The following is a 22,733-nucleotide window of genomic DNA, read 5'->3' on the forward strand; positions in this document are numbered from 1 at the left end:
GTTGTAGAAAAGGGAATTTTATGTAGTTTTCAATTTTGTACAGTTGTGTGTGCAAGTAATAATAAAAAGGAAACTATAAATAGCCTTCGATTTTGACAATAGTAGATGCTCAGTGATTTAAAAACAAAATTTTATTTTGGGTCTCGAATCCAACACGGTATAGAATAATAATAATGATAATAATAATAGTGATTGTAATAACAGTAGAAATTTCTATATAATTTCCATTCCAACAGTTGAAGGTATAGAATAATAATAATGATGATAATAATAATAATGATTGTAATAACAGTAGAAATTTCTATGTAATTTCCATTCCAACAGTTGAGGGTATACGGGGTTACATACCCATATAAAGTTCACTATTGGTTTTGTAACTATTTTTGGGAATAGGAATCAGTCCGGATTTATGAACTTTCAAATATTTCTTATACTTTTGACAATTCTAAGGCATATACGACATATGAGATAATTTAAAATATTTTGGAGATCGAATAAATTTTATACATAATTTCTAAATTCGAGTATACACACACACACACACACACACACACACACAACCTAAATATCTAGTAATCTTACTCACACTGATATTTCGAAGCCAGTTGAATCGAAAAACTTTGTACTGCAAACTTCTATCCTAGTCAGTTCTTTTGACCCAATGATCATATGCTCAAATAAACTTCATTAGTACTTCTTAGCACAAAAAGGATAATATTAGTACTTATATGAACATGAAATTTCGTCAGTACTTTTGTAACTTGCTTGATTTTCGTGTATTTCTTCCTTCATTAGTTCCACATATAAAAATAATAATGTATATATATATATATATATATATATATATATATATATATATATGACAAATAAATTGCCTAATCAGTCTCTGGGTTGGTTGGGTCTATACATAGAATGCTGAACTGTGCCCTCATATGTATGAGGTTGTTGCCTTAAAAACATAGCAGCAACTAGTAGTCATATAGGTGTGTTTATTAGACTGTAAGCAAGGAAGCAGCTAATGCTTTTGTGAGTACAATCGCAAAATCTCCAAAAAGGGCAGCAGTTGTATCACTATAGGTACCCTATTGATCTTAAGGATGGGGGCTGCGTAAAAAAAATAAAAATGGATGAATGTTAAAAGAGTGTAGACAAAAAAAAATTGACTTTTACACATTGATTTGACTTCAGGACCACTTCCCTACACTTCTTAACAGAGACCGGTGCGTTCTTCCACGTTCATAAATCTCAAAGGCAGGTGATAGCTAACTTTGCTCATATGGCTTTCAATTCATGCAACAAGGATGGTGAAGTATTTTAAGTTTTATTGTTTTCTAAGTTATTCTATGGTAAATGAAATTTTGTCTCCTATATTACATGTTGGAAATGGAATCTGATTTCTAATAAAGAATTATCAGTTTATTTGTATTTTTCAATCATATGGAATAACTTGGAAGCCGTATGGAAACATAGGAAATATCCAAAGATGAAATGGGGAAGGGTGATGGGAAACCATTGAGTTATTCCCGTAATTAAAGGTATACAACTTGGGAGAAAAGCGCAAATCCTAGTTGATGTTGGAATCCTACGAAGACCAAGAGTCCCTAGGCGGTATGATCTACCGTAATAAGTCCACGTAGAGTCGGTCGTGTCGGCAAGGGCAACAAGCTAGTGGGAGCTGGAGTGCCATGGGTTTAAATGAAATTGATATGATAAGAATGTAGCAGATTTACAATTGTTCCTATTGTTATTGGATTATTCTCTTTCAGTTATTAGTACATTTGTTCACCTTAAAATGATTTTTCTATTCAGTTGCAGAAAATTTTGGTAAACCATTATTCTGGAAAATTTCAACTGTCTTATTTATAATATATGAATCTTGATTTGTTATTTTAAATTGAACTCTTATACTGGTTTAGTTTCTATCATCCTGCTGACCCTATTTTTCTCCCCAGGACTAGAGAACGTTAATGAGAGTGCATTTGCGCACGAAGACATTTAGGAGCGTAGGGGATGGGAGCAATCAAATAAAGGGACGATACAGCTTGGTCGTCACTTTTAATTTAGTTTAGCTTGTTTAGTTAAGACTTTATTCGGATGATTAATTGTTTTAAGTAAATGTTATGAAAGGGAACATTGTAGGGATTGGAATAAGAATGATGGTTGTTTAATTTTCATATATGGTTTAAAAAAAAAATTATGAGTATTTTGACAGGTGTTTGCTTGTAGTGATCCGGTCACGAAAATCGGGTCGTTACAAAAAGTATAAAAACTGTTTTGCACATGACCACAATTGCCACACATCTCAACAGCCAATGTAAGTATGTACATATATAAAATGTATGGTTCGAACTAGACAGGGAACAATTACCTCTGGATGGCTTAATCCACGAGGTTTCCACAACGGAAATGGGCGTACTCCTTTGGAATTTAATTCATGAGAAAAACTCTTGACATCAGCGGGAGATCTCTTCCTTCGACCACTTGTAACCCTCAAGATGGCTTGAAAGCGTGGAGATTGGATTTCTTTTGCAGTGTCAAAAGCGGCATGATGCTCCTGCAAGTATAATAAATTACAAAGTTACACTCAAATAAACCAACAAAGAACAATATAAAGATACAAAAATATGCACTAACTAGCAAAATTATTAATTGCCTTCCATGGAAAATGGGAAGCTGCCTATAACCAACTTATCTCGAATAAGTTCGAAGGCCATACAAGACCATTACCTCCATCTCTGAATGGTTTGGAAATGGACCCCTAAAGGATTTGGATTGAAACCATGGGCTCTTTTTCCCTGTATAAAGTTTTTCAAACATAAATAAATACTCAACCAAATCCATTTAGACAAATAGCCAGGCATCTTATCAATAATATGAACATAAGCACATTTGAAGTTACATCATAACTTCTTTTATTGTTGTGAGTTAAAAATTTTCCACTATTATCTAGAATATAGATAATGAAATGAACCCCATGAAACTAGTTGAGTGCAACCAAGGGGATATACAGAACATGATGGTAGATCAGGTGGATAATCAAATAATCAATTCTTACATCATATATTAATGTCCCTGGAGGAGCTCAGTTTATCCTCTTAGATTTTGGCATAGTTTCCACTTACCAACAAATACAGTTTAAAAATAATGCCGTTCAAAAGCCACAAACACATTATAAGACTTGATGATCAAGATCACTGTCAGCTCTCTCTTTATTAATTGTATTTATCTGGTTACCTCGAGTAAGCGAGTGACTATGGTCCATAACCTTGAGTCATGGACTAGGTGTTTGTCAGGACAGCATCAGAACAACATGACACATATATACAACCAAAACGCTTCAGATTTACATTATTTATCATAGGGTTCTTCAAACTTCACACCATTACATCAAGCATGTACAACAAAATAAACAAAGATTAATCAGTCCAACAACTCCCCCCAAATGTCACAAGTTTCAAACATAATCAAATGGAAAACAACAGGCATTTCATATAACCCCAATAATAATCAAAGCATGCCGAAGTCATTCATTAAGGCCCCTAAATGCTGCTATAGGAATAAAGGCGATTATGGCACTAGCCTCTCTTGATGGTGGTGATGAAGGAAACATAACCAAAACCACAAGAAAAGATAGAAGAATGAAATGCACAAAAAACATCTGTGAACCTGTATTGTATTCTCAGAGACAATTCCAAGCCGAGGAGCAAATGGAAGCATACCTTGTTTAGCCAAGAGTGGGTCATAGGGGGGGAAAGCCAATGAGTGTCCAATGGGACGAGCATCTCCATCTTTGTGCTTGCTCCTACCATTGTCGGGATCAGAAGGAGTGGGTGTGGTGGAGGAAGAGAATCGAAGGGGAGAAGGTTGAGATCTTGTTCGGATGTGGTTTAGACCGAGGGAAGAGGCGAGGATGGGAGAAGAATTGCCATGCCCTGGCTCCATGCCATCCTCTCGATCACGTTTACTGCTTTCCTCTTTCTCCAGATTCTGGACTTCGCTGGCAGAGTCACGGCGGATGGGGATTCGAGGGATCTTTCTCAGTTTGCTCCTTGTGATTGTCGTCGTCTCCTTTTCCTGGACAGGCTGTGGTGCCACTGGGTCAGATACATTAGAATTGCCATTTCCCCCACGGGCACTGGCATCTCCAGACTGAGAGGGCGTCATCAAGACATCGATGACAATAGATGTCTTTGGGAAAACCTTAGCTATGTTCCTAGAAAATTCATTTCTGGATTTTTTCCCTACTGCCTAGATCATGTCCTACAATTTTTTTCAGGATTTTAGATTTTACTATTGGGCTGACAAATTAGGCAAAACGACGACGCCAATTCATTTGATTTCAGCAAGAAAAAAGGTTGTGATCAACAAGCTATTTGATTGAACAACTGCCCACGAGAATTCTCCATTAACACGACGCCCAGAATCCTCATACCAAAGCAATCCATCAACCCTGCCATTTTTGTTGCTGCTTCAAGAATTATTGCCTTCCAATGAAAGATGAGCAAAATATCAAAAGAAATCCAGAAAATATGAGCAAAATATCTCAAATAATTTAATCGAATGAGAGAAAACAGCCTTCTAACAACATGTTACCCTCTTATACAACCAGATCTAGGAAAAAAATCATAAGAAATCCAAAAAAGAAAAGCAAAATATCAAAAATAATATATTAGAATGAGAGAAAACAGCCTTCTAACAACATGTTCCCCCTCATCTGCAAACAGATCTAGGAAAAAAATGAAAATAAATCCAGTAAAGATATGAGCAAAATATCTAAAAGAATAAAAAGAACACAATCTAACAACATGTTCTGCTCATTTACAACCAGATCTAGGCAAAAAATCAAAATAAATCCAGAAAATGAGCAGAATATCTAAAAGAATAAAAAGAAATAATCTAACATATACGTAGGGTCCAGCAAATGAATGGTTTAGATTGTCAAATTATGTTGTTTTCACTGCAGGTGCAAGCACGACCGTCCATTAAATAAACTATTTTTTAATATAAATGGCTGACCATATTTTTTTTATGGTCCACATTCATCGCCAATAAAATCTGTCATTGGGGATTTGCTAGGGACCATCGAAGAAAGCCATTTCGTGGCAGGCTGTTGAATGTGAGAGCGGCCACCTCATATGAATTAAATGGATACAACAAAATCTGCTGAAGAGCGAGCTTGTGTGGCTGCTCTCACATGCAACAGCCTGCCACAGAATGACTTTATGTGATGGTCCCTAGCAAATCCCATGTTATTGACATCAAGATGGGGTGATTTTTGTAATATTTTGGGTCGCAAGAAATTCAAAGAAATGCCTATCAAATGGATGGTTTAGATCAATCAAATATTCAACATATGATGAGGGCTGCGCTGTACCTTGGCATTCCTCCATAAGGCACAATGTTAGGTTGCACAGATGCTTGACATACATCGGAATTTCAAATGCCGACAGCAACTGATTTGTCATTTGGTTGCCAATATTACATTGAAACTCCCCTACCAAAAAAGTAGAATTTCCGTAAAAGAATAGTGGAAAAGGTATTTTTTTCTCTATTTCTCTCTCTTCCTTTTCTCTCGTCACTGTCTATATTTGTAATGACACCCCTACTTTTCCACTACTCTCCGAGAGGACTACCATGCAATCAAACATTACTTACTACTATTCCACTATTCTTCTAGACAAATCAAATGCGTGTCTTTTCCCTTTTGACTTCTTATTCCACAACTCTTCGAGCCACCCTGTTCAACCAGACATGGCCTGGGAAAACAGTCGCCTTAAACTAGGAGCGTAGCTTTTTTTTAAAGGGCAACCTGGGGTTTGGTGGGGACCCCAAACGCCAAACGGTTTACTTGATAAAGAGAAAGATGATACAATTAAGGGCACGATTAGCCATCCCTAACTCGGAACGTATGAGATCCAAAATTCGAGATACAAGGATCAAAACGCTAAGTAATCGGTACATGGGAGGGTAGCTTCATAAATAGTGATCTATTTTGTGGTTCTTTCTCATTGTTTCGCACTATAAATACCTCGGTCTCTGGCTGGAATCTTCTTCATTTTCCTCCACAGAGAAAAACTCGCTCTCTCTCTCTCTCTCTCTCTCTCTCTCTCTCTCTCTCTCTCTCTCTCTCTCTATTCACGAGCCGTTTATGGATACCAGATGCAGATGTTCTACACCATCGATCTTCATCTTCCTGCCGTCCGATCAAATTCTCCATTAACAAGATTCCCAAAATCCTTACACCAAAGCAATCCATCAACCGTACCATTTTTGTCGTTGCTTCGAGAATTATCGTCTTCCAATGAAGGTTTTCGACAAGGGGTAATTGTTAGAAGGGTTGTAACCCCGGGCAAAATTACTACGCGTAGCGGAACTAGAAATTGTGTAGAAAAAAAATTTCTTCAATTTTGCCCTTTAGCCCAGGAATCCTAGGGTCTAGATGATCTGATGATGATAAAAATAAAACATAGAATATATAAATTACCCCAGTTGTTGTTGCAAAGAAGAACCTCTGCGTGATCTACTCCTCGAACGGCCATGAACGATCTAATCGCCGCGACACCGCAAGTCGAACCGATGGATTCCTTTGTTTTGCACAAAGGGGTTGAGAACAACTTTTGTTCTTAGTTCTAATCTGATCTAAATCAGATCCTTGGATGGGAAAACAATTTTCTTTGATGGAGCTTTGGTAGTTTTCACAAAAACTAGAAGTAGAAGAGAGAGAAAAGGAGAATTGATGTACCTTCTTGGAGAGCACTCTTAAGAGTGTTTTTTAGCATGGGAGAGCATCCAAAAAACGTGCTCTGTTGGTTTATATAGAGTTGGTTTCCAACTTTTTAAAAATCCTAAAGTTTATCTTACAATTTGACTCAAATTGTGAAAACTAGTTCTCTAGACTATGGAAATTAGAAACCAACACAAAGTGGAAACCCCATAGGTTTCCAACTAGCATTGGAAGTGTTCCCAACCTTGAAAACCTATTTTTTTCTTCTACAATTTCTCCTACAATCTCTCTTTCTCTTTTCCTAGTAACTTCCCTTTCTATTTTCTCTTCAGAGAGACATTGGACAAGATTTTATTTAATTAAAAATTAAAGCCAAATCATATTGGTTATCCAAAATGGGCATCGTTGCATTGCGCCCAACTAATTTCGTCCTATGTGGATTTCCACGGTGATTTTCCAATTGAATATAAATTTGCATTTAGTTCTCCGCTTAAATAAATGAAATATCCTCTCATCCGATGGGATTAAAGCTCCATCCAAATTATATGTAATTCCCAAAATACCCCTTTGGTTAACAGTAGGGTGCAACTCGGGTCGGGTGGGTCGGGTTTTGAAGAACCCTACCCTACCCGAGAAATATCTCGGGTCGGGTTGGGTCGGGTCGGGTCGGGTTTTTTCCCAGAAAACCCATGATTCCCAAACCCGGCCCTACCCATGATAATTCTCGGGTCGGGTCGAGTCGGGTCGGATTTTTTCACGTTGACGCGTTGTAGGAAAAAAAAACAAATCTTCACACCAAAAATCTCTAAAATTATGTAATCAAGTGTATAAATTTAAGAAGGAAACTATATTTTCACATCGCAAACATGATCACCTCAATGAAAACAATTATATCATTATATTGAAAAATAATTTGCTATGTTATTCAAGAGATAATTAAAAATGTCATAGTACACTTACATAAGTCGGGTCGGGTTTTGGGTTTTTTTCTTTAAACCCGACCCTACCCAAGATTGAGCGGGGTTTTTAAACTAAAACTTGACCCTACACAAGACCCATGATTTCTAAACCCGACCCACGCTATTTTCGGGTCGGGTCGATGCGGGTTGGGTAAAACCTGACCCAAGTTGCACCCCTAGTTAACACTTTACTAATTTGGTATCCATTTGTGTCCCATAGTGCATACACACTTTGGAACTATGTAAATCTTTCCCTTTGCATCAAATGCCACGAAACTAGTTAGTGTGTACAATCCTATAAATGCGGGGACCCCTATCCAAAGGATATAAATGGGCCATTCAAGTTGTGAGTGACATCGTTGCAGAGATTTAACGGTTGATCCTGTAGAACCCAGAGATGGGCCCCACTACGATCTTGCTCCGTAGTCAAAACTACAATCGCATTGAATCAGTGGCCTCCATCGAGACGTAATCTTGAAGGTAACAGTCAAATCATCATACCCCTAATCACATCTAATATGTGCAAGTCCCTTCCCCTTTCTACATTTACTGAGTTGGGTCCTATAGAGGGTGGACTAAACTACCACGGGCCCACTTGTGGTATACCTTTCAGTCAAGAAGTTTGAGCCCGCAAATGCATTTGCTAAAATCATTTCAATATATATTTTGAAAAATATTTGATAAACATTTTATCAAATTCACTTGGCCAGGTAATTTTATAGGCCTACTGCTTTGACAAAAACTAAAGATGTTGTCCCAATAACTGTGCAGAGAATTCTATATCGGGTATCCCTATTAGCCTCATAGATTTGTCCAACACTTCAGTACTACCCTCAGGTGATCCTTACAAAAACCACTATTAGATAGACCAAGAGTGAAAAACGGACCCACAAACCAATATGATCCTTCAGGTCAAAGGACATGTAAAGGGTCTTGTCTGGCAGAATAGCCTTACGATCTCCTGTCGCTATTCTAATACGATCATGTTCAATACGCAATCCCATTGTCACACCCACTCTTATTCCTTAGGGTCCACTAATCAAGTGATTGAGATAAGCCACTCCACTCCACGTGCATGTAGGCAAGATAGATGCTAGTTGTGTACACGAGGTGATGTCCAATCTCGACCCCAACAAAGAACCTTTAAGGTTTGCAAAAAAACGGACCAAGAGTGAAAAACGGACCCACAAACCAATATGATCCTTCAGGTCAAAGGACATGTAAAGGGTCTTGTCTGGCAGAATAGCCTTACGATCTCCTGTCGCTATTCTAATACGATCATGTTCAATACGCAATCCCATTGTCACACCCACTCTTATTCCTTAGGGTCCACTAATCAAGTGATTGAGATAAGCCACTCCACTCCACGTGCATGTAGGCAAGATAGATGCTAGTTGTGTACACGAGGTGATGTCCAATCTCGACCCCAACAAAGAACCTTTAAGGTTTGCAAAAAAACGGAATTTCATCTCTCTTTTCTTCGTAAGATCTGTAAATCCTTGAGCATGGAATTCCTACTTTGCTCCTTAAGGACAAGTATGTGTAAAACAAATAAGCACATCTCACATATTTATTTAAACAACACCCAAGAATGTTATGAAATAAAACTTTTATTAATAAATAAGCGAAGTACACTGGTTTTTAGGGCACTAACTCTTTCTCTCATCCCAACCGCCCACCCATTGAAATACTCTCTAAAACCAAAACTGAAACAATACGCAGACCAAATTTCAATTCAATTTTCTGCTCTGGGTCAACCCAGCCACCCTATCGTTATAATCTAAAAACCTCAAGTGAAACCCAAAAACGTACAAATCTCCGGTAGAAAAGATAGGGATATTGGCCGAAATAGCAGTCAGACAAGATTGGGACAAGTATTTAGATATTTTAAATAGAGTTGATAGAATTTGGGAATGCTCTTCTCACATACCTTGAACCTGACTTATGGGTCTTTGACAGCCCATGTAAATTTCCAATGGGAAAGAGATAAGAGGGTCTTGGAGCTTCTTGCCAGAAGATCTTCTGATCTGAATATAGAGAAAAATGGAACAAAAAAGAAGAAGAAATTCATACAACCTTTTTTATCTTCTTCTTCCCTTCTTTTGGAGATGGAAAGCAATTAGAATAAATCTAGATCTCACCTTCTTTCTCACTGTTTTCCAATGGGGATTTTCTCCATTGGCTGAGGTTTTTGCGTTGAAGAGTAACAACCCACCTATATTTAGGCGGCTTTCGCCCATTCCTCGGGTCCATTTGGACGCTGGGAGATAAATAGGAAAAATGAAACGGTGACGAATTAAAAGGATTGAAAGTAGTGGGAATGGGAACATTTTGAATTTTCCCATTCTAGGGTTTGTTTGGGGACAGGGAAAGGGAGAAACAGATAGAGCATGGAGTAAGCAATTGGTCGAAGCAATTCGTGCAAGGTCTCTTAAGATCTTGCCCTCTCAGAACAATCCGGTAAGAGAACGAATGGCAGGAGAGAAGAAAGTAAGGAAGATTATTATTTTTTTCTATGTTTAATTAGAGCACTGTGTTCAGTAATCCAAAGCAAATGCCTGCAACAAAATACCCATCCCATTTTGGACACCAATTTGTGTTGATTAGATTTTGGTGTATGATCAGGCTATTGGTATTTGGATTACTATGTTTTGATTTGATTCTGATAATGAAACAAACTCATTTTGTCTTTCCTTTTTAATTCCAATCAGGGGTGCAACTCGGTAGGGATGGGTTGGGTTGAGTTGGGTTGGGTTAAGTCCAATCCGAACCCAACCCGAGGAAACATGTACTCAACCCAACCCGACCTGATTTCCAGAGCCTCAACCCGACCCGACCCGACCCGAGGAACCCTTTCTTCCAACCCAAACTCGTCCTGAGTTTTTAAGCTTACTAAAAACTGAAAAAATGATAAAAAAATATCGGGTTTCACTCGGATCAGTTTGTTGAAGCCCTCAATCCGAACTCAACTCAGGTTAGAAAAACCCAACCCAACCTGAACTCGAACACAACCCGAATGATACCCAACCCGACCTGACTCGGGTTTGGCTTTTGACGATTAGTTGATTAATAAAGACAAGGTGAGTTTGTGTTATTATAAAAAATTGGATCATTGAACAATTAATGCTAAACTGAAGAAGGGGCCCCACTTATTCTTTTGCCTTATCAAATATGTGCCGTGCGTGCATCATAAAAAAACAACTCATATTTTAAGGGGTTACTTGACTGGATTTTGATGGATTGCATTGTATTGGATAAGTTTATACAAGGATAATTTTTATCCCTGAATAACGTTTTATTTTCTCAAAACAAAAACAAATACAAGAGGAATGCTAAACTGAAGGGTGCCCCATTGGATCACATCACTATAGTGCATTGATTAGTTCTCTCGGCGGTGTCCGGCAAGGCATTTTTAGAGGGCCTTTTCCATTTTCTAGGTGTGGGAAACGTAAAATGCCAAAAAACTTGAGAATCAAGTTCAGTAGCTTCGACCCGCAGAGCCCTTCTCCTTATTTTCTCCTTCTTTTGCGCGTAAATGATGAGATTGTTTGGAGTGACTCGAAGTCGCTTCCGAGATTCTCATCTATCCGTTTCTGTCTGGATTTTTCAGAAGAGAATGAGAAGCCTTGTTGAATACGCCCTTATTTTTTTCATTTTTCAGTGCTATTATAAATGCATTTTGATGACGTGGATCCTGTTGGCCTAGGTGGCAACCCAAGAGGGGTGAATTGGGTTTCTATTTTAAATGCATTTTGATGACGTGGATCATGTTGGCCTGGGTGGCAACCCAAAGTGGGGGTGAATTGGGTTTCTAAAAACTCTTTGTTCTCTTGAACCTTCCACATACAAAAAAAGAAGGAAACCCCTCAAGAGAAAAGTGTTTCTGCGCACGCACGTGCGCAAGGAGCTCCCTACGCATAAGTGGCGTGAAAAGCCTCCGATTGGTTCGTACGGCGGGTCTACCTCTGTGGGGTCCACAAAAAAGCGACCAATCAGTGGCTTTTTAAGCCACTTATGCGCAGGGAGCTCCCTGCACAGAAACACTTTTCTCAACCCTCAAACCTTTAAAGCAGATCGAGGTCAATTCAATTCGACCCCGATTCATTGATTAAACGCAGGTATGAGGGATCGAGCACTCAGAACTCTTAGCATCTTCTTGGCGCAACTCTAACTGCTGCCTCTACTAACTTGAGTGTCGAGGGGTTTCCCCGGAGTTAAGACTCTAACCTTATTTTGCTTCATTAGCCTTGCTGACCGTTCCTTTACCCCAACTAGACTCGATAAGGACCCTTCGATCGACCTAAGCCGGATTTGAGAAGCTACACCAAACAAATATAAAAAAGAACCAAACTGCATCTTTTGATTTCTGATGCACATCAGTTGTTACTCGCCGCAATCAACACAGAGACAGGGTTTTAATGAAGACAACTCACATTTTGACCAAGAGAAACATCTTTTGATATTTCATATCTATTGAAGTTTGACTTGCAATAGCAACAATACTATATAGAGTGGAATATATGCACTTCAACCCCATGTAAAAGGCATGTAATAACGTGTCTCTCATCTTCACCCACCTCACAAAGAAAGGAAAATGAATGGTCTGAAATATATGACAATAAATCCATTGCCATTAAACAGCTGTTATTCCTACAAATTTTGGGTTTTTTCCATTAAGGCTCAGGAGTCATAGCTTTTCCCTTGTTTGAGTTGTTGTGGTGGTGATCCCATTGATGGTTGTTGCACTAGTGCTGGACCTTTGAATTTGAGTTTTCTCTCAAAGCACCGAGGAGACATAGCTTTTCGTTTGTTTGTACTGTTGTGGTTGCAGTTTTTGTAGTAGTTGTTCTTTGTGTTGTCCTTGTCATTGTTGGTGTTGTTGGAGCTTGAATTGAGTGATTTCAAAAGGTGAGGATGAAGCTTCTTCATATCAGATAACTGAACGGGCTTCAATAAGAACTCCTCTGCTCCACCTTCTAAGCACCTGTTCATTGAAAAAATAAGAGGAAATTAAATAAGGAAAAGAATGGGGTAAATAAGGTTCTCCTCACTAACCAATTAAGTAGCTTGCACTTATTGCTATTAAATGCATGGCATGCACGGGTATTAGAATTAGAAAAAGGGAAATGATATCACCACTACCATATTTTGATGATCGCACTCCTCACTTTATTAAAAAGTAAAGTATGGCCCGCACCATAGGATGATCCAAACCGTCCATTAGATGGGCCACAGCCTAAATAGGGGTAGGAATCAACCCTCTAATATTCAGTCCCTCTATAGATCGGAGGGTCAGGAGCAAATAAAGTGAGGAATGCGATCATCAAAATACAGTAGTGGTGATATCATTTCCCATGATAATTCCACATTTCCCAGCATTTTCTGCAAAAGACAAACGAAGAGGGTGGAAATGCTACAAAAGAGTCACTAGGGGTGCAACTTGGGTTGGGTCGGGTTGAAGCCAACCCGAACCCCACCCAAGGTAGCACTACCTCAACCCTAATTAATCCGGCCATACACGAACCTCAGGTTGAGGAAGGTCAACCCTAACCCAACCCATATAACCTGATTTTTCAAATCAGGACGGATTGGGTCTGGGTTCACCTAGGGTAAAAATGAAAATAAAATAAAAATTGGTTTTGTTTCCCAATAAAATCTCTATAAAATTAGGGAGACGCAATCGGGTTTGGGTTGAGACAGGTTGCCCAAGGGGTCAACCCTTATAAGTTATAACCCAAGACGAAATTTGATGGGGTTGGATTTTCCCAACCCAAGCTGAAACCGGTTTAAACCGGTCGTGATCATGTTGGGTCCGATTCAAGCTGCACCCCTACACAAGACAAACTAAAGGGGGTGAACATATTATTTCACCATCGTTGATAACAAGTGGGGGACAATTGCAAATGTGCCCACAGAGGCACAGACTCAAATATTGAATCGATGGATCGTTGATAACAAGTGGGGGACAATTGTAAATGTGCCCACAGACTCAAATATTGAATCGATAGAATTTGCTAGTTAAATCTTAACGTTTTGATGGTAAGGGATTCATCCCAACATTGACTCTGTCCTAGGACTCCCTAAATCATGTAGGCTGGGTTTGGAACTTAGAAACAGAACGAAAAAAGAAGAAGGTAAAACATAAAATTTAATTAAAAAAAAATTCAATAGAAACATCATTCCGATTAGGGTGGAATCAGAATGCCACCACTCGGGGCCGGAAACAGATTCCAGCATTTTCCCCTATTAATTCTGCCTTGGTGACATTTTCAACCCTTGATTCTTTTCTCTTTATTGAACCAAATGGTGGAATCAAAATAGAATATGGACTCCACCACCTGATTCTGGAAATCCAAATGCACCCATAGAGGAATGCCAATACTTAGAGATATGAGTTTTTATATGGTGCCCGACTGTGAAGTACCGTCAAAGCGGTACCACCCTTGATATTTGATCCAATAGCAGACCACTTTTTAAGAGGCTGCTGTTGGATCAAATATCAAGGGTGGTACCTCTGCTGTTGGATCAAATATCAAATTGATGTTTAATTTCGTCACAATTAATTAGTTTCGGGCTCACAATCGGGTTACAAAATCTAAAACAAACGGGGCCTTAGGCCCCTTAGCCATTGTTTCATTTTGGTCTTTGAGAATCAATTTTGAATCCAAAACTAATTATTGGAGTTCAAAGTAAACATAATTTTGAGTCCAATTGTCATTTTAGGATTCAAAATCAATTCTTAAAAGCCAAAACAATAAACGCCTAGGTACTGTTTGTTTTGGATTCTGAGAATCGATTTTGTGTAAAAAAAATCGATTCATGGAAAAATGTGATGTTTGGTTCTTAGTGTAAAATCTTTCTTTCCACTGACATCAGTTCTATGTCACTACAATATGTGTGTTCTTGTTAATGATATAGAATCAATTTGAGTAGCATCAATTCTACAATAAACCAAATGTCCAATTCTGACATGAATCAATTAGGTACAAAATCAATTCCCAAAATCTAAAATAAGCATGGCTTTAGGCACTTTGGTTTTGGATTTTGAGAATTGATTTTTAGTCCCAAACTGATTATTGGACTAATCATAAGCACTATATTTCAGTCTAATGATCTGTTCTGGACTCAAATTCAATTCTCAAAATCCAAAACGACGGGACCATAGGGAACAATGCATCATCAATTTGACACGTAGTGAAGTGATCAAGACTTCATCTAATGAGCTAGTGGAACATGATCCTTTATTGGGTAATCAAATGAGGAGTTTGGTGGGTGATGGTTCATATTCAATTGGCAAAAGTTTATACTGCAGTTATTATATTATGGGATCTGCTAGGGACAATCGTAGAACACATTTCGCGGAACTGCTGTTGCATGAGAAAGCAGCCACATATGCTCAGATTTTGTCTCATTCATTTAATTCAACTGAGGTGGCTGCTCTCTCATGCAACAGCCAGTCTGTGAAATCCCTTCTGCGATGGTCCCTAGAAAATCCCTTATAATATAGGGCTTACATTTTCTAGTCCTCTGGACTAGATAAATCATCTAGTCCTACGGCTAGAAATACAGTGAGGCACATGTGGTTGGATGGTCCAAAGCATTCGTTTGATAGGCCATGACATATATAGGGTGTGCCTAAAAAATCATCTCCATAGGACTCTGATAATTTATCTAGTCCGTCGGACTAGACTCGGACTAGAAACACTTTTCCCTATCTGACCTATAACATAAGGATTATCTAATTAATAAGAAAACAGTACTGAAATCACATTTGAGCTCACCTGTTTATCCGAGAAGGCACGTTCTCTGATGACATAATCACCACAGGGACGTCTTTCCAAGAAGATTTCTGCAGGCGTTAAGCCATTGAATTAATGAAATTTGAGTGAGATGAAAATAAAAAAAACTGTGATTATCAGGTGATGGCATCAACCTTGACTCGCTTCAGTAAATCGTAACCAGTCATCCCAGGCATGCAGTAATCTGTGATTATCAAGTTCACATTCACCTCCTGCCAGGTATTCATATTTAATGAGCACAACCATAGACACCACATGTATGGTGGAATCAAAATCAGGATCTCCATGGACTACTTTCTTTTCTTGGTTTTTAGGGAAAACCTTCTTCTTCTTCTTTTTTTCGTTTTTGAATAATCATATAAGAATGGCCTAGATTTTGAACAATGGCTCCAGCCTGGGTTGGAGGAACTTGGACCTCCAACCCCTTGCTAATAGCCTAATAGCAAGGGGTGTGGAAATATTAAGCATCGATTAATTGATATTTCCACACCCTCGGAGCCAAGTTTTGTTCAAAAGAATCAACCCGAGTTTTACACGGTGTGTGGCCGTATAGTTCAGTTTTTTCAAAAGAGTATTGTACGGACCACTCATGGGATGATCCAAACTGTCCTTTTCTGAGGCCACAACGTAAATAGACCGTGCCCCCGAAATCACTTCATATGATATGATGTTTCTAACCCTCTGAAAAAACCGTTCACTTACTCTTTGTTGTGAAGTTAAAGAAGAAGAAGAGGATGGAGACGATGAACAAGCATCAGAGTTTTCAGGCATCCCAAGATATTCCAAAGCTTTAATTGCAGATTCCACACTAGTTACTGCAACAACAACAGAATGTAGAAGAAAGAAGAGAGAAAAAAAACCCATCAAATTATACCCAGAAAGATTCTAAAAAAGATAAGACAATTTTTAAATAAACAAATTAAAAGTATGAATGTTATTACCCTGGTAAGAAGAGATTGTGAGAAGCTTCTCGAGGAGCTTCCTGTCAATGAGACTATCATCAACTGCTAAAACGTGGAAGGGTTGGGGTGGGTCTTCTTTCAAGGCCATTTTCTTGGCTTCTTATTTTTCCTCTTGTTTCTATAGTTGAGGGATCCTTTTATAAGGAGAGGTGACCCTTGGTATTTTTCACTTAGGTTTGAGTAGGTGAGAAGGAACGTGGTCTATGATCTTCTTAGATTTTCTCAATCGTGTCATTAAAAGCGACTGATGGTCTTCTCTCCCCCGAATCTTGCCACTTTTTTCCACATTTTTGTCATCCCTTCCTTTTTTTTGCTTTGATTACTAAAGAAAATCAGGGGTCATGTTCCCATTTGTCTTCTAATGAAAAGATCTCTTTGATTACCAATGAAAATCCTCTCTCTCTCTCTAAATGCAATGTCGGTCTCTCTCTCTCTCTTTGTGTAAATGCCAGGTCGGTCTCTCTCTCCCTCTCTCCCTCTCTCCACCAAAACTTTGTCACATTAGTTCATGTATTAGGGTGTGACATCATCCGGTTATGCACTTTATGGATCTTGAAAAATTTTCATTTAATTTCATTATTTAGTATTACCATAGTACAAAATCGGAAGCCCAAAAGGCTACAGTATCCTTTTCTCTAAATTTTCAAAGTTTCAACACGTACAAAATGTCTCACTCTACAAGCATACTACTAAACTGTCTTATAACACAAGAGAACTACATCTACTCCATGCATCAAAATGCAGTCAATTCAACCTAGAGGATAAAATATAAAAGGAATGAGCTACCACGGCTTAGTAAGTAAACCCTTCCTAGTTCAATTACTAGTAAAACAAATAATCACACAGGAATAGTAATTAATTCTGTCAATAGGTAATACCATGAACCATGTTTACTTGATTTCAACTATAGTAATATGTTTCTAGCTTAATAACAAATATAACTTAAAATAATTGGATCCAAATAGAGAGATCCAGGTTAACATATGCTAGACCCAATGGTGTCTAACCAAATGCATGTGTTCCTCGATGCCATGGAACAATCTTCATGACAAATGCTCTCATATTCATGTGTGGATCAAATTAGGCCAGTTCAAAGTTACCAGAGAGGTGAGCTCCTCAAAGTGAGGCCTAAATGACTAGCTCGAAGTTACCAGGAACAATGCAACAAATATGGAGGTCACACACACACACACACACACACACACACACACACACACACACACACATATATATATATATATATATATATATATAGAGGAAATGGTTTGTGTGCAGCTGCACAAATAGCTTATCTGTGCATGGCTGCCACAAACCATGGGGGGGCCACATTTTTGGAGGGATCTAAAGCATTCATTTGGAAGGCCCTTCCATGGATAGGGTGTGTACAAAAAATCAGCCCTATAGGATCATCCTAACCTTGCCATCTGTGGAGGGAAAAAATGGGCAGAAACAGTGTCTGGCCATTTTCCCCTCCAACTTTGATTTGGTTAAGATGATCTTATAGCTCGATGTTACCAGAGGATATCTAGAAATATTGTAAAATATCTATATTAAGATCAATATATCATAAATGTAGAAGAAAACAAAATCAAGCATTCTTCATTCACGTTCCCTGTCCAAATTTTTTTTATCATATATAACATGTATATCATGTAGCGTATGACATCAACTTGTAATTTAATTGATATTTGACAATAATCATGGGCCAGACAATAGAACATAGTCTTTACCACTTGAACTAGAGGCCAAACTATAGAACATAGTCTTTACCACTTGAACTAGAGGCCAAACCCCCAGAATGCACTTTCCTTAACACACCCTTGCAAGCAAAACCGTTGAAACTCCATTGTAATGATTCCTTGTTAGAGTAGAAGAGCTTTCAAATGAAGTGAATATCTAGATCTTTGCGCAACTTTTCCTAGCGAATTAATTAGAGCTGGGAATGAAGTGACCTAAATATGTTTTGTGCGAGTGATTTTGTGCATTTGTTTTCAAGTAGATATTGGCTTCGCGTCATCAATTTTATTATATCAGAGGATATCCGCAATGTATTTTCTTCGAGAGAGCAGCATGCTGTCAAAAATTAATTTGACTTCGACAGCAAGAAAGAAGATGAGAGGATCCAATTTCTTTTTAGAGAACTCAATCTCAAATTGATGAAGAAGATGATGGACCATAGTTGAGCCATTCCCAGTTAATATGATGCCATCAACATTGTGTTGGATCAGTTTAGTGAAGGCTCAGGAAGGGAATACCTTTGAGAGAGTGGATGTAAGCCATGTTTGGCCCAACCACTATAAATCTCCCAGTGCACTCTTTCTTCCCTATCTCTTTATCTTTATTATGCTCAGTTGATTCCCTTTACTCTTCTTCCTTTAATTTGTTAAATCATCTTAGAAAAGAACAAAAGCTTTTAAAATCCAATCCACCCCTCTCTTGGGTTGCCTTACATGCGGCCAACATTCTCTCACCATCGTGTATCTCAGTCAGTGAAGAGTGAAAAGTCGAAATGGGAACTCACAAATCCAATGCCCATATTGGGCACATTGACAATGCATGTGGGGTCTGCTTGAAATTATAAATAGTCTTGCGTATACAATAAGCATAAGAAGATGAATTGGACCAGTCTTGCAAAATTTGAAACAGACATTTAGAACCTGATGTCTTGATTTGAATAGAAAGGTATCAATTGCCATGATGGAATTAAAATTTTCACTTATAGCTCCAAATCTTTTACATTGACAAAATCCCAAGGATCTAAGTTGGGTCCAATCAGGTATGAGCATGGCACTAGAAAGACCCATTAGATGAACTTAACCACCCAATTAGTGGCTTGCAAATACAAATGAAAGTACAAATAAAAAGTTGAATCTTCCAAAACGGGAGAAACACTCTTCCCTTTCTCTTTTTCCAATTCCAAATTATAATTATAACGAGGGAGAAGAAAGCGCGACATAAAATTGAAGGGAACATGGAATAATAGATCTCCTAATGATACCTATGAAGACAGTCTGTATTAAAGCGTGGGAACATCTGACCCACAGATTGAAGGGTACCCTACAAATAAAATCTTGGTGAGCCCATCACTTTTGCTATGTCTACACTTTCCACACTTGATTTTCTGTTGGACCCACCATTTGACGTCGTATAAAGGAAAAATCACGTGTGGTGCCAACTTTAGACGCGTTTTCACGTGGTGGGATATCATCTACAGTTGCTTAGTACTTTGTGACTTTTCTTCCGTGTTATCTTTTTACCAGTAGAATTATTATATGTCGCTTGTTTTTCAGACGAAAGAGCAAAGTAAGGCACAAAGCATGGTACAGGAGCTTTGGTGGTGAGACCATCACAACTCTTTTATATGATGGGTGTCCATATTTGTTCTTCAAACAAAGGGCTTTGAAATACAAGTAGAGGCTACTTGTTCAATTTGTGTTAGGCTTTGCTACCGACGGGCCATGCAGAAAAGGCTTTCCCTACCCAAAAAAAGAAGAAGAGTAATGCTAGGGAGCCTGCGAATAAGTCCAACGAGGGGACGGAACAAATGGGTTTTTGCCACAACATCACAAGTGAAGAAATCAAGCCCTTATTTTTAGAAAAATAACAAAAAAAAGTAAACTTATTTGCACGCATGGCATATTCTCATTGTTGGGCTCTCCTATCGGTCATAGGCTCGGTCTCCACATCACTTCTCCAAAAGAAATTTAGAAGAAATTATGGCTGGGTTCTTCGACACTATTTTTTTTTTAAATGGCAAATTTTCTAAAAGAATCAGAAGGGACACCCGAAAGGGAATACCCAAAGTTATAGAACAAAAAATAAAAAACTAATTACACAATGAATAGGACACTATCGACACTATTGATTCTTCGTTCTCCTGAGCGAGCAAAAAGGGTAGAACAAAATCGGGCTGAGGGATTCCATTTCATTCGGATAAAAAACATTTCTTCAGTTATTGGTTTGTAGATACAGGCAGACATTGCCTGTGTTAAAGAACATCATTCTCCATATTTTTCCAAATATTTGGTTATGGAATCAAAAAAGCTTAGAAGTATTATAGAGAAAGGTTAACCAATATAAACTATATTTCTGTGCATTTCTATGCCATGTAAAAGAAAGTACATTGAGCATAGTTATATGGGGAGTGATAAATCGACTCCCCATGTGTCTTTCTCTCTCCTCCAGGTTAGAGAGAGAAAGGGGAGAGAGATAGACACATGGGGAGTCAATCTATCCATTTGGGGAGTCGATTTATCACTGCCCTGGTTATATTGATGAATCAAACTATTCATATAGGTCCCCACCTTAGATATGATGTGCCCAAAGCTGCTTTCCCTAGGATGATAACCCTCTGTCTACATTCATTTACGTATTTGAAATCGGTCAGGTAAGACCGAACCATCTACTAATGACTCATCCTTTGGAGTCAAAGTAGTTTCATGCCAGTCGTCACTTTTTCAGGAGATGGAGGCAGCGGTTATTCTCAAACAAATGGGTATGTAAAATTTTAAAAAATAGTAGACCGTTATAGTGAGTTCCCTCTGAGGGACGTGGGGTAGGAGTGAGCAGTTACATGTGAAAGCTATAAAAATTAAAAAGGAACGACTGCATCAGAGAAAGTGGTCCCAGAACAAAACATCAAATTTTCATCGTTTAAATTTATCTTTACTTTTTGGCACTGTATATTTACTTTTCAATAGTTGCGGTTTATCTCCAATAATTTAAGACACGAAGAAATGGATTCATTTTCTCACGCCAGCCTTTTTCGTTAATTCTCTATCCCCCACACTGGCGTTTGTTTGTGTTGTTTTGTTTGGAGGTTAATCAAATACCTATCGATCTCTAGTTGTTTGCATTTTTAGTGCATCGATACAATCGTTTGCGTTCTGCGCATATCGTTCAACGTGAGTTGTTCACATTCTACGTGTGTCGATGTATCGTCTACATTCTGTGTGTACTAATATAAACAACCATCACTTTGGCATTCTGTCATACTTAAAAAAGTCTTCGGCTTAAAAGGCATTAGAGCTCATGGTAGAAGTGATATTCCCCTTTTTCTCAATCTCTTGAAATCCAATCCTATGGGACGGAGGTCGATTACTCCTAGAATTGAATTTTGGAGTTTTACTAAATGGTATACCCGTGCATCCATCACAAATCACACACCACTCACACTGACCGACTTGTCATCACACCCGGGGTAGACTGAAACATTTTTTTTTCACGCCCAATGGGCTCTAGTGTGATGCATCATCAAATGACTCCTACTACTAGACATAGAAATACAAATGACGATGCTACTGAGAATCCTATTGATTCTAATATTCCCAAACGCTTCGGGACTCAAGATCGAAGGACTTCTAATAGGGAAAATCTACTAGGAGAATATTCTAATCCATTCTCCCCAAGTTGAGACAATTCTCTACCGGGGACTAATTCCCGATGCACCGTCTCACTTTAAGACGTGGTTACTGTGTAAGGTAGCACCTAGAGGAGAATTCTCATGAGTTATACTAGATAGTAGCTCAGCAGATTTCTGAGGTGATTAGGCTTTTTTAATCCTCTAGCAAGAATTTTTCCGCAGGTCAACTGTATCTTTGGTTTGGTTTATGATATAATGGAGCCAATATCACCAGGTCAACCACCCATTTGGCAGGGCAATAGACTGGTCCAGCAGCTGCCATACATTCGATCATCCTTTCTTAGTTTTACTGCCCCAGTAGATGGCGGAATTAGATTCGGCCAGTTCTAGATGTTAACTAGACTCAATCCCATCTCAAGAGGCCAATATAGTGGCCCACTTGCATTTTTTCCAGGAGAATCAAGCAAGATTTCGGTTCGGAGATATAATTTGCCACCAACTGCGACAGTTCGTATCAATGTCGATCCTGCTATGCCTCCACAACAGGCCAGGTCATCTGTAGAAAATCAACTCGTAAGACCATAATACAAAGTGGAAATACGACCGATCCTAATGGTAGTTCGCAGGTCGATGATGGAACTAGTTTTCAGGGGAACAATAACTGAAATCAGAACCAGAACCAACCTCGTGAACCACCACAAAATCCCTAGGTAAATCCTTATGGTGCACCATTTTTCGGCGCTAGGGGAAACTAGTTCAACTCGACCTAGGCTCGGTCATAAACAACCTCTTATTCGGGAAAATTATATTCCCCAATATGTCATCCTAAATTGAAGGAGATTGGGCTCAGGACAATGTTTTGGTTCGCAGTTTACTAAACCCTGAGATGGTGAAGGTTTCATGCATAGTCAAGAGGAAAAAGTGAGT

At 38.5% G+C, this 22,733-nt stretch overlaps 2 protein-coding genes across 5 annotated transcripts in view; both read right to left on the bottom strand.

Annotated features, from left to right (window-relative positions):
• LOC143849018 (putative serine/threonine protein kinase IRE) overlaps positions 1-10,262 on the bottom strand; it is a 29,848-nt gene extending 19,586 nt beyond the window's left edge. The window contains exons 1-5 of one of the 4 annotated variants that reach the window (XM_077358069.1): positions 9,825-10,262; positions 9,614-9,710; positions 3,720-4,484; positions 2,728-2,795; positions 2,369-2,554 (exon numbers count right to left, since the gene is read on the bottom strand). In XM_077358069.1, coding sequence (XP_077214184.1) covers positions 2,369-2,554; positions 2,728-2,795; positions 3,720-4,164 — 699 coding nt within the window. In that variant the 5' untranslated portion in view covers positions 4,165-4,484; positions 9,614-9,710; positions 9,825-10,262. Of the gene's footprint in view, positions 1-2,368; positions 2,555-2,727; positions 2,796-3,719; positions 4,846-9,613; positions 9,711-9,824 lie in introns of those variants that run through there. The other 3 variants (XM_077358070.1, XR_013235519.1, XM_077358068.1) reach the window with 3 other exon arrangements.
• A 1,894-nt stretch (positions 10,263-12,156) lies between these two features.
• On the bottom strand, positions 12,157-16,676 carry LOC143848496 (two-component response regulator ARR17-like). Its single transcript, XM_077357453.1, has 5 exons — positions 16,424-16,676; positions 16,185-16,297; positions 15,617-15,694; positions 15,465-15,532; positions 12,157-12,667 (listed from the first exon to the last, which is right to left on the bottom strand). The coding sequence occupies exons 1-5, from the start codon at positions 16,530-16,532 to the stop codon at positions 12,364-12,366; spliced, it is 672 nt and encodes a 223-aa protein (XP_077213568.1). The 5' UTR covers positions 16,533-16,676; the 3' UTR covers positions 12,157-12,363.
• Between the last annotated feature and the right edge of the window lie 6,057 nt (positions 16,677-22,733).

The sequence above is a fragment of the Tasmannia lanceolata genome, unplaced genomic scaffold (assembly GCF_043159265.1).
Source record: "Tasmannia lanceolata isolate RefF3 unplaced genomic scaffold, GAP_Taslan_0.1 ptg000016l, whole genome shotgun sequence".
Lineage (NCBI taxonomy): Eukaryota > Viridiplantae > Streptophyta > Magnoliopsida > Canellales > Winteraceae > Tasmannia > Tasmannia lanceolata.

Excerpts from the sequence above, each read along its gene's own strand:
- LOC143848496 (XM_077357453.1), bottom strand. The coding sequence starts at position 16,532 with ATGGCCTTGAAAGAAGACCCACCCCAACCCTTCCACGTTTTAGCAGTT. Across the intron at positions 16,298-16,423 it reads CACAATCTCTTCTTACCAGG|TAACTAGTGTGGAATCTGCA; the intron begins GTAATAACATTC and ends TTGTTGTTGCAG. Across the intron at positions 15,695-16,184 it reads CTTTAACTTCACAACAAAGA|GAGGTGAATGTGAACTTGAT; the intron begins GTAAGTGAACGG and ends AATACCTGGCAG.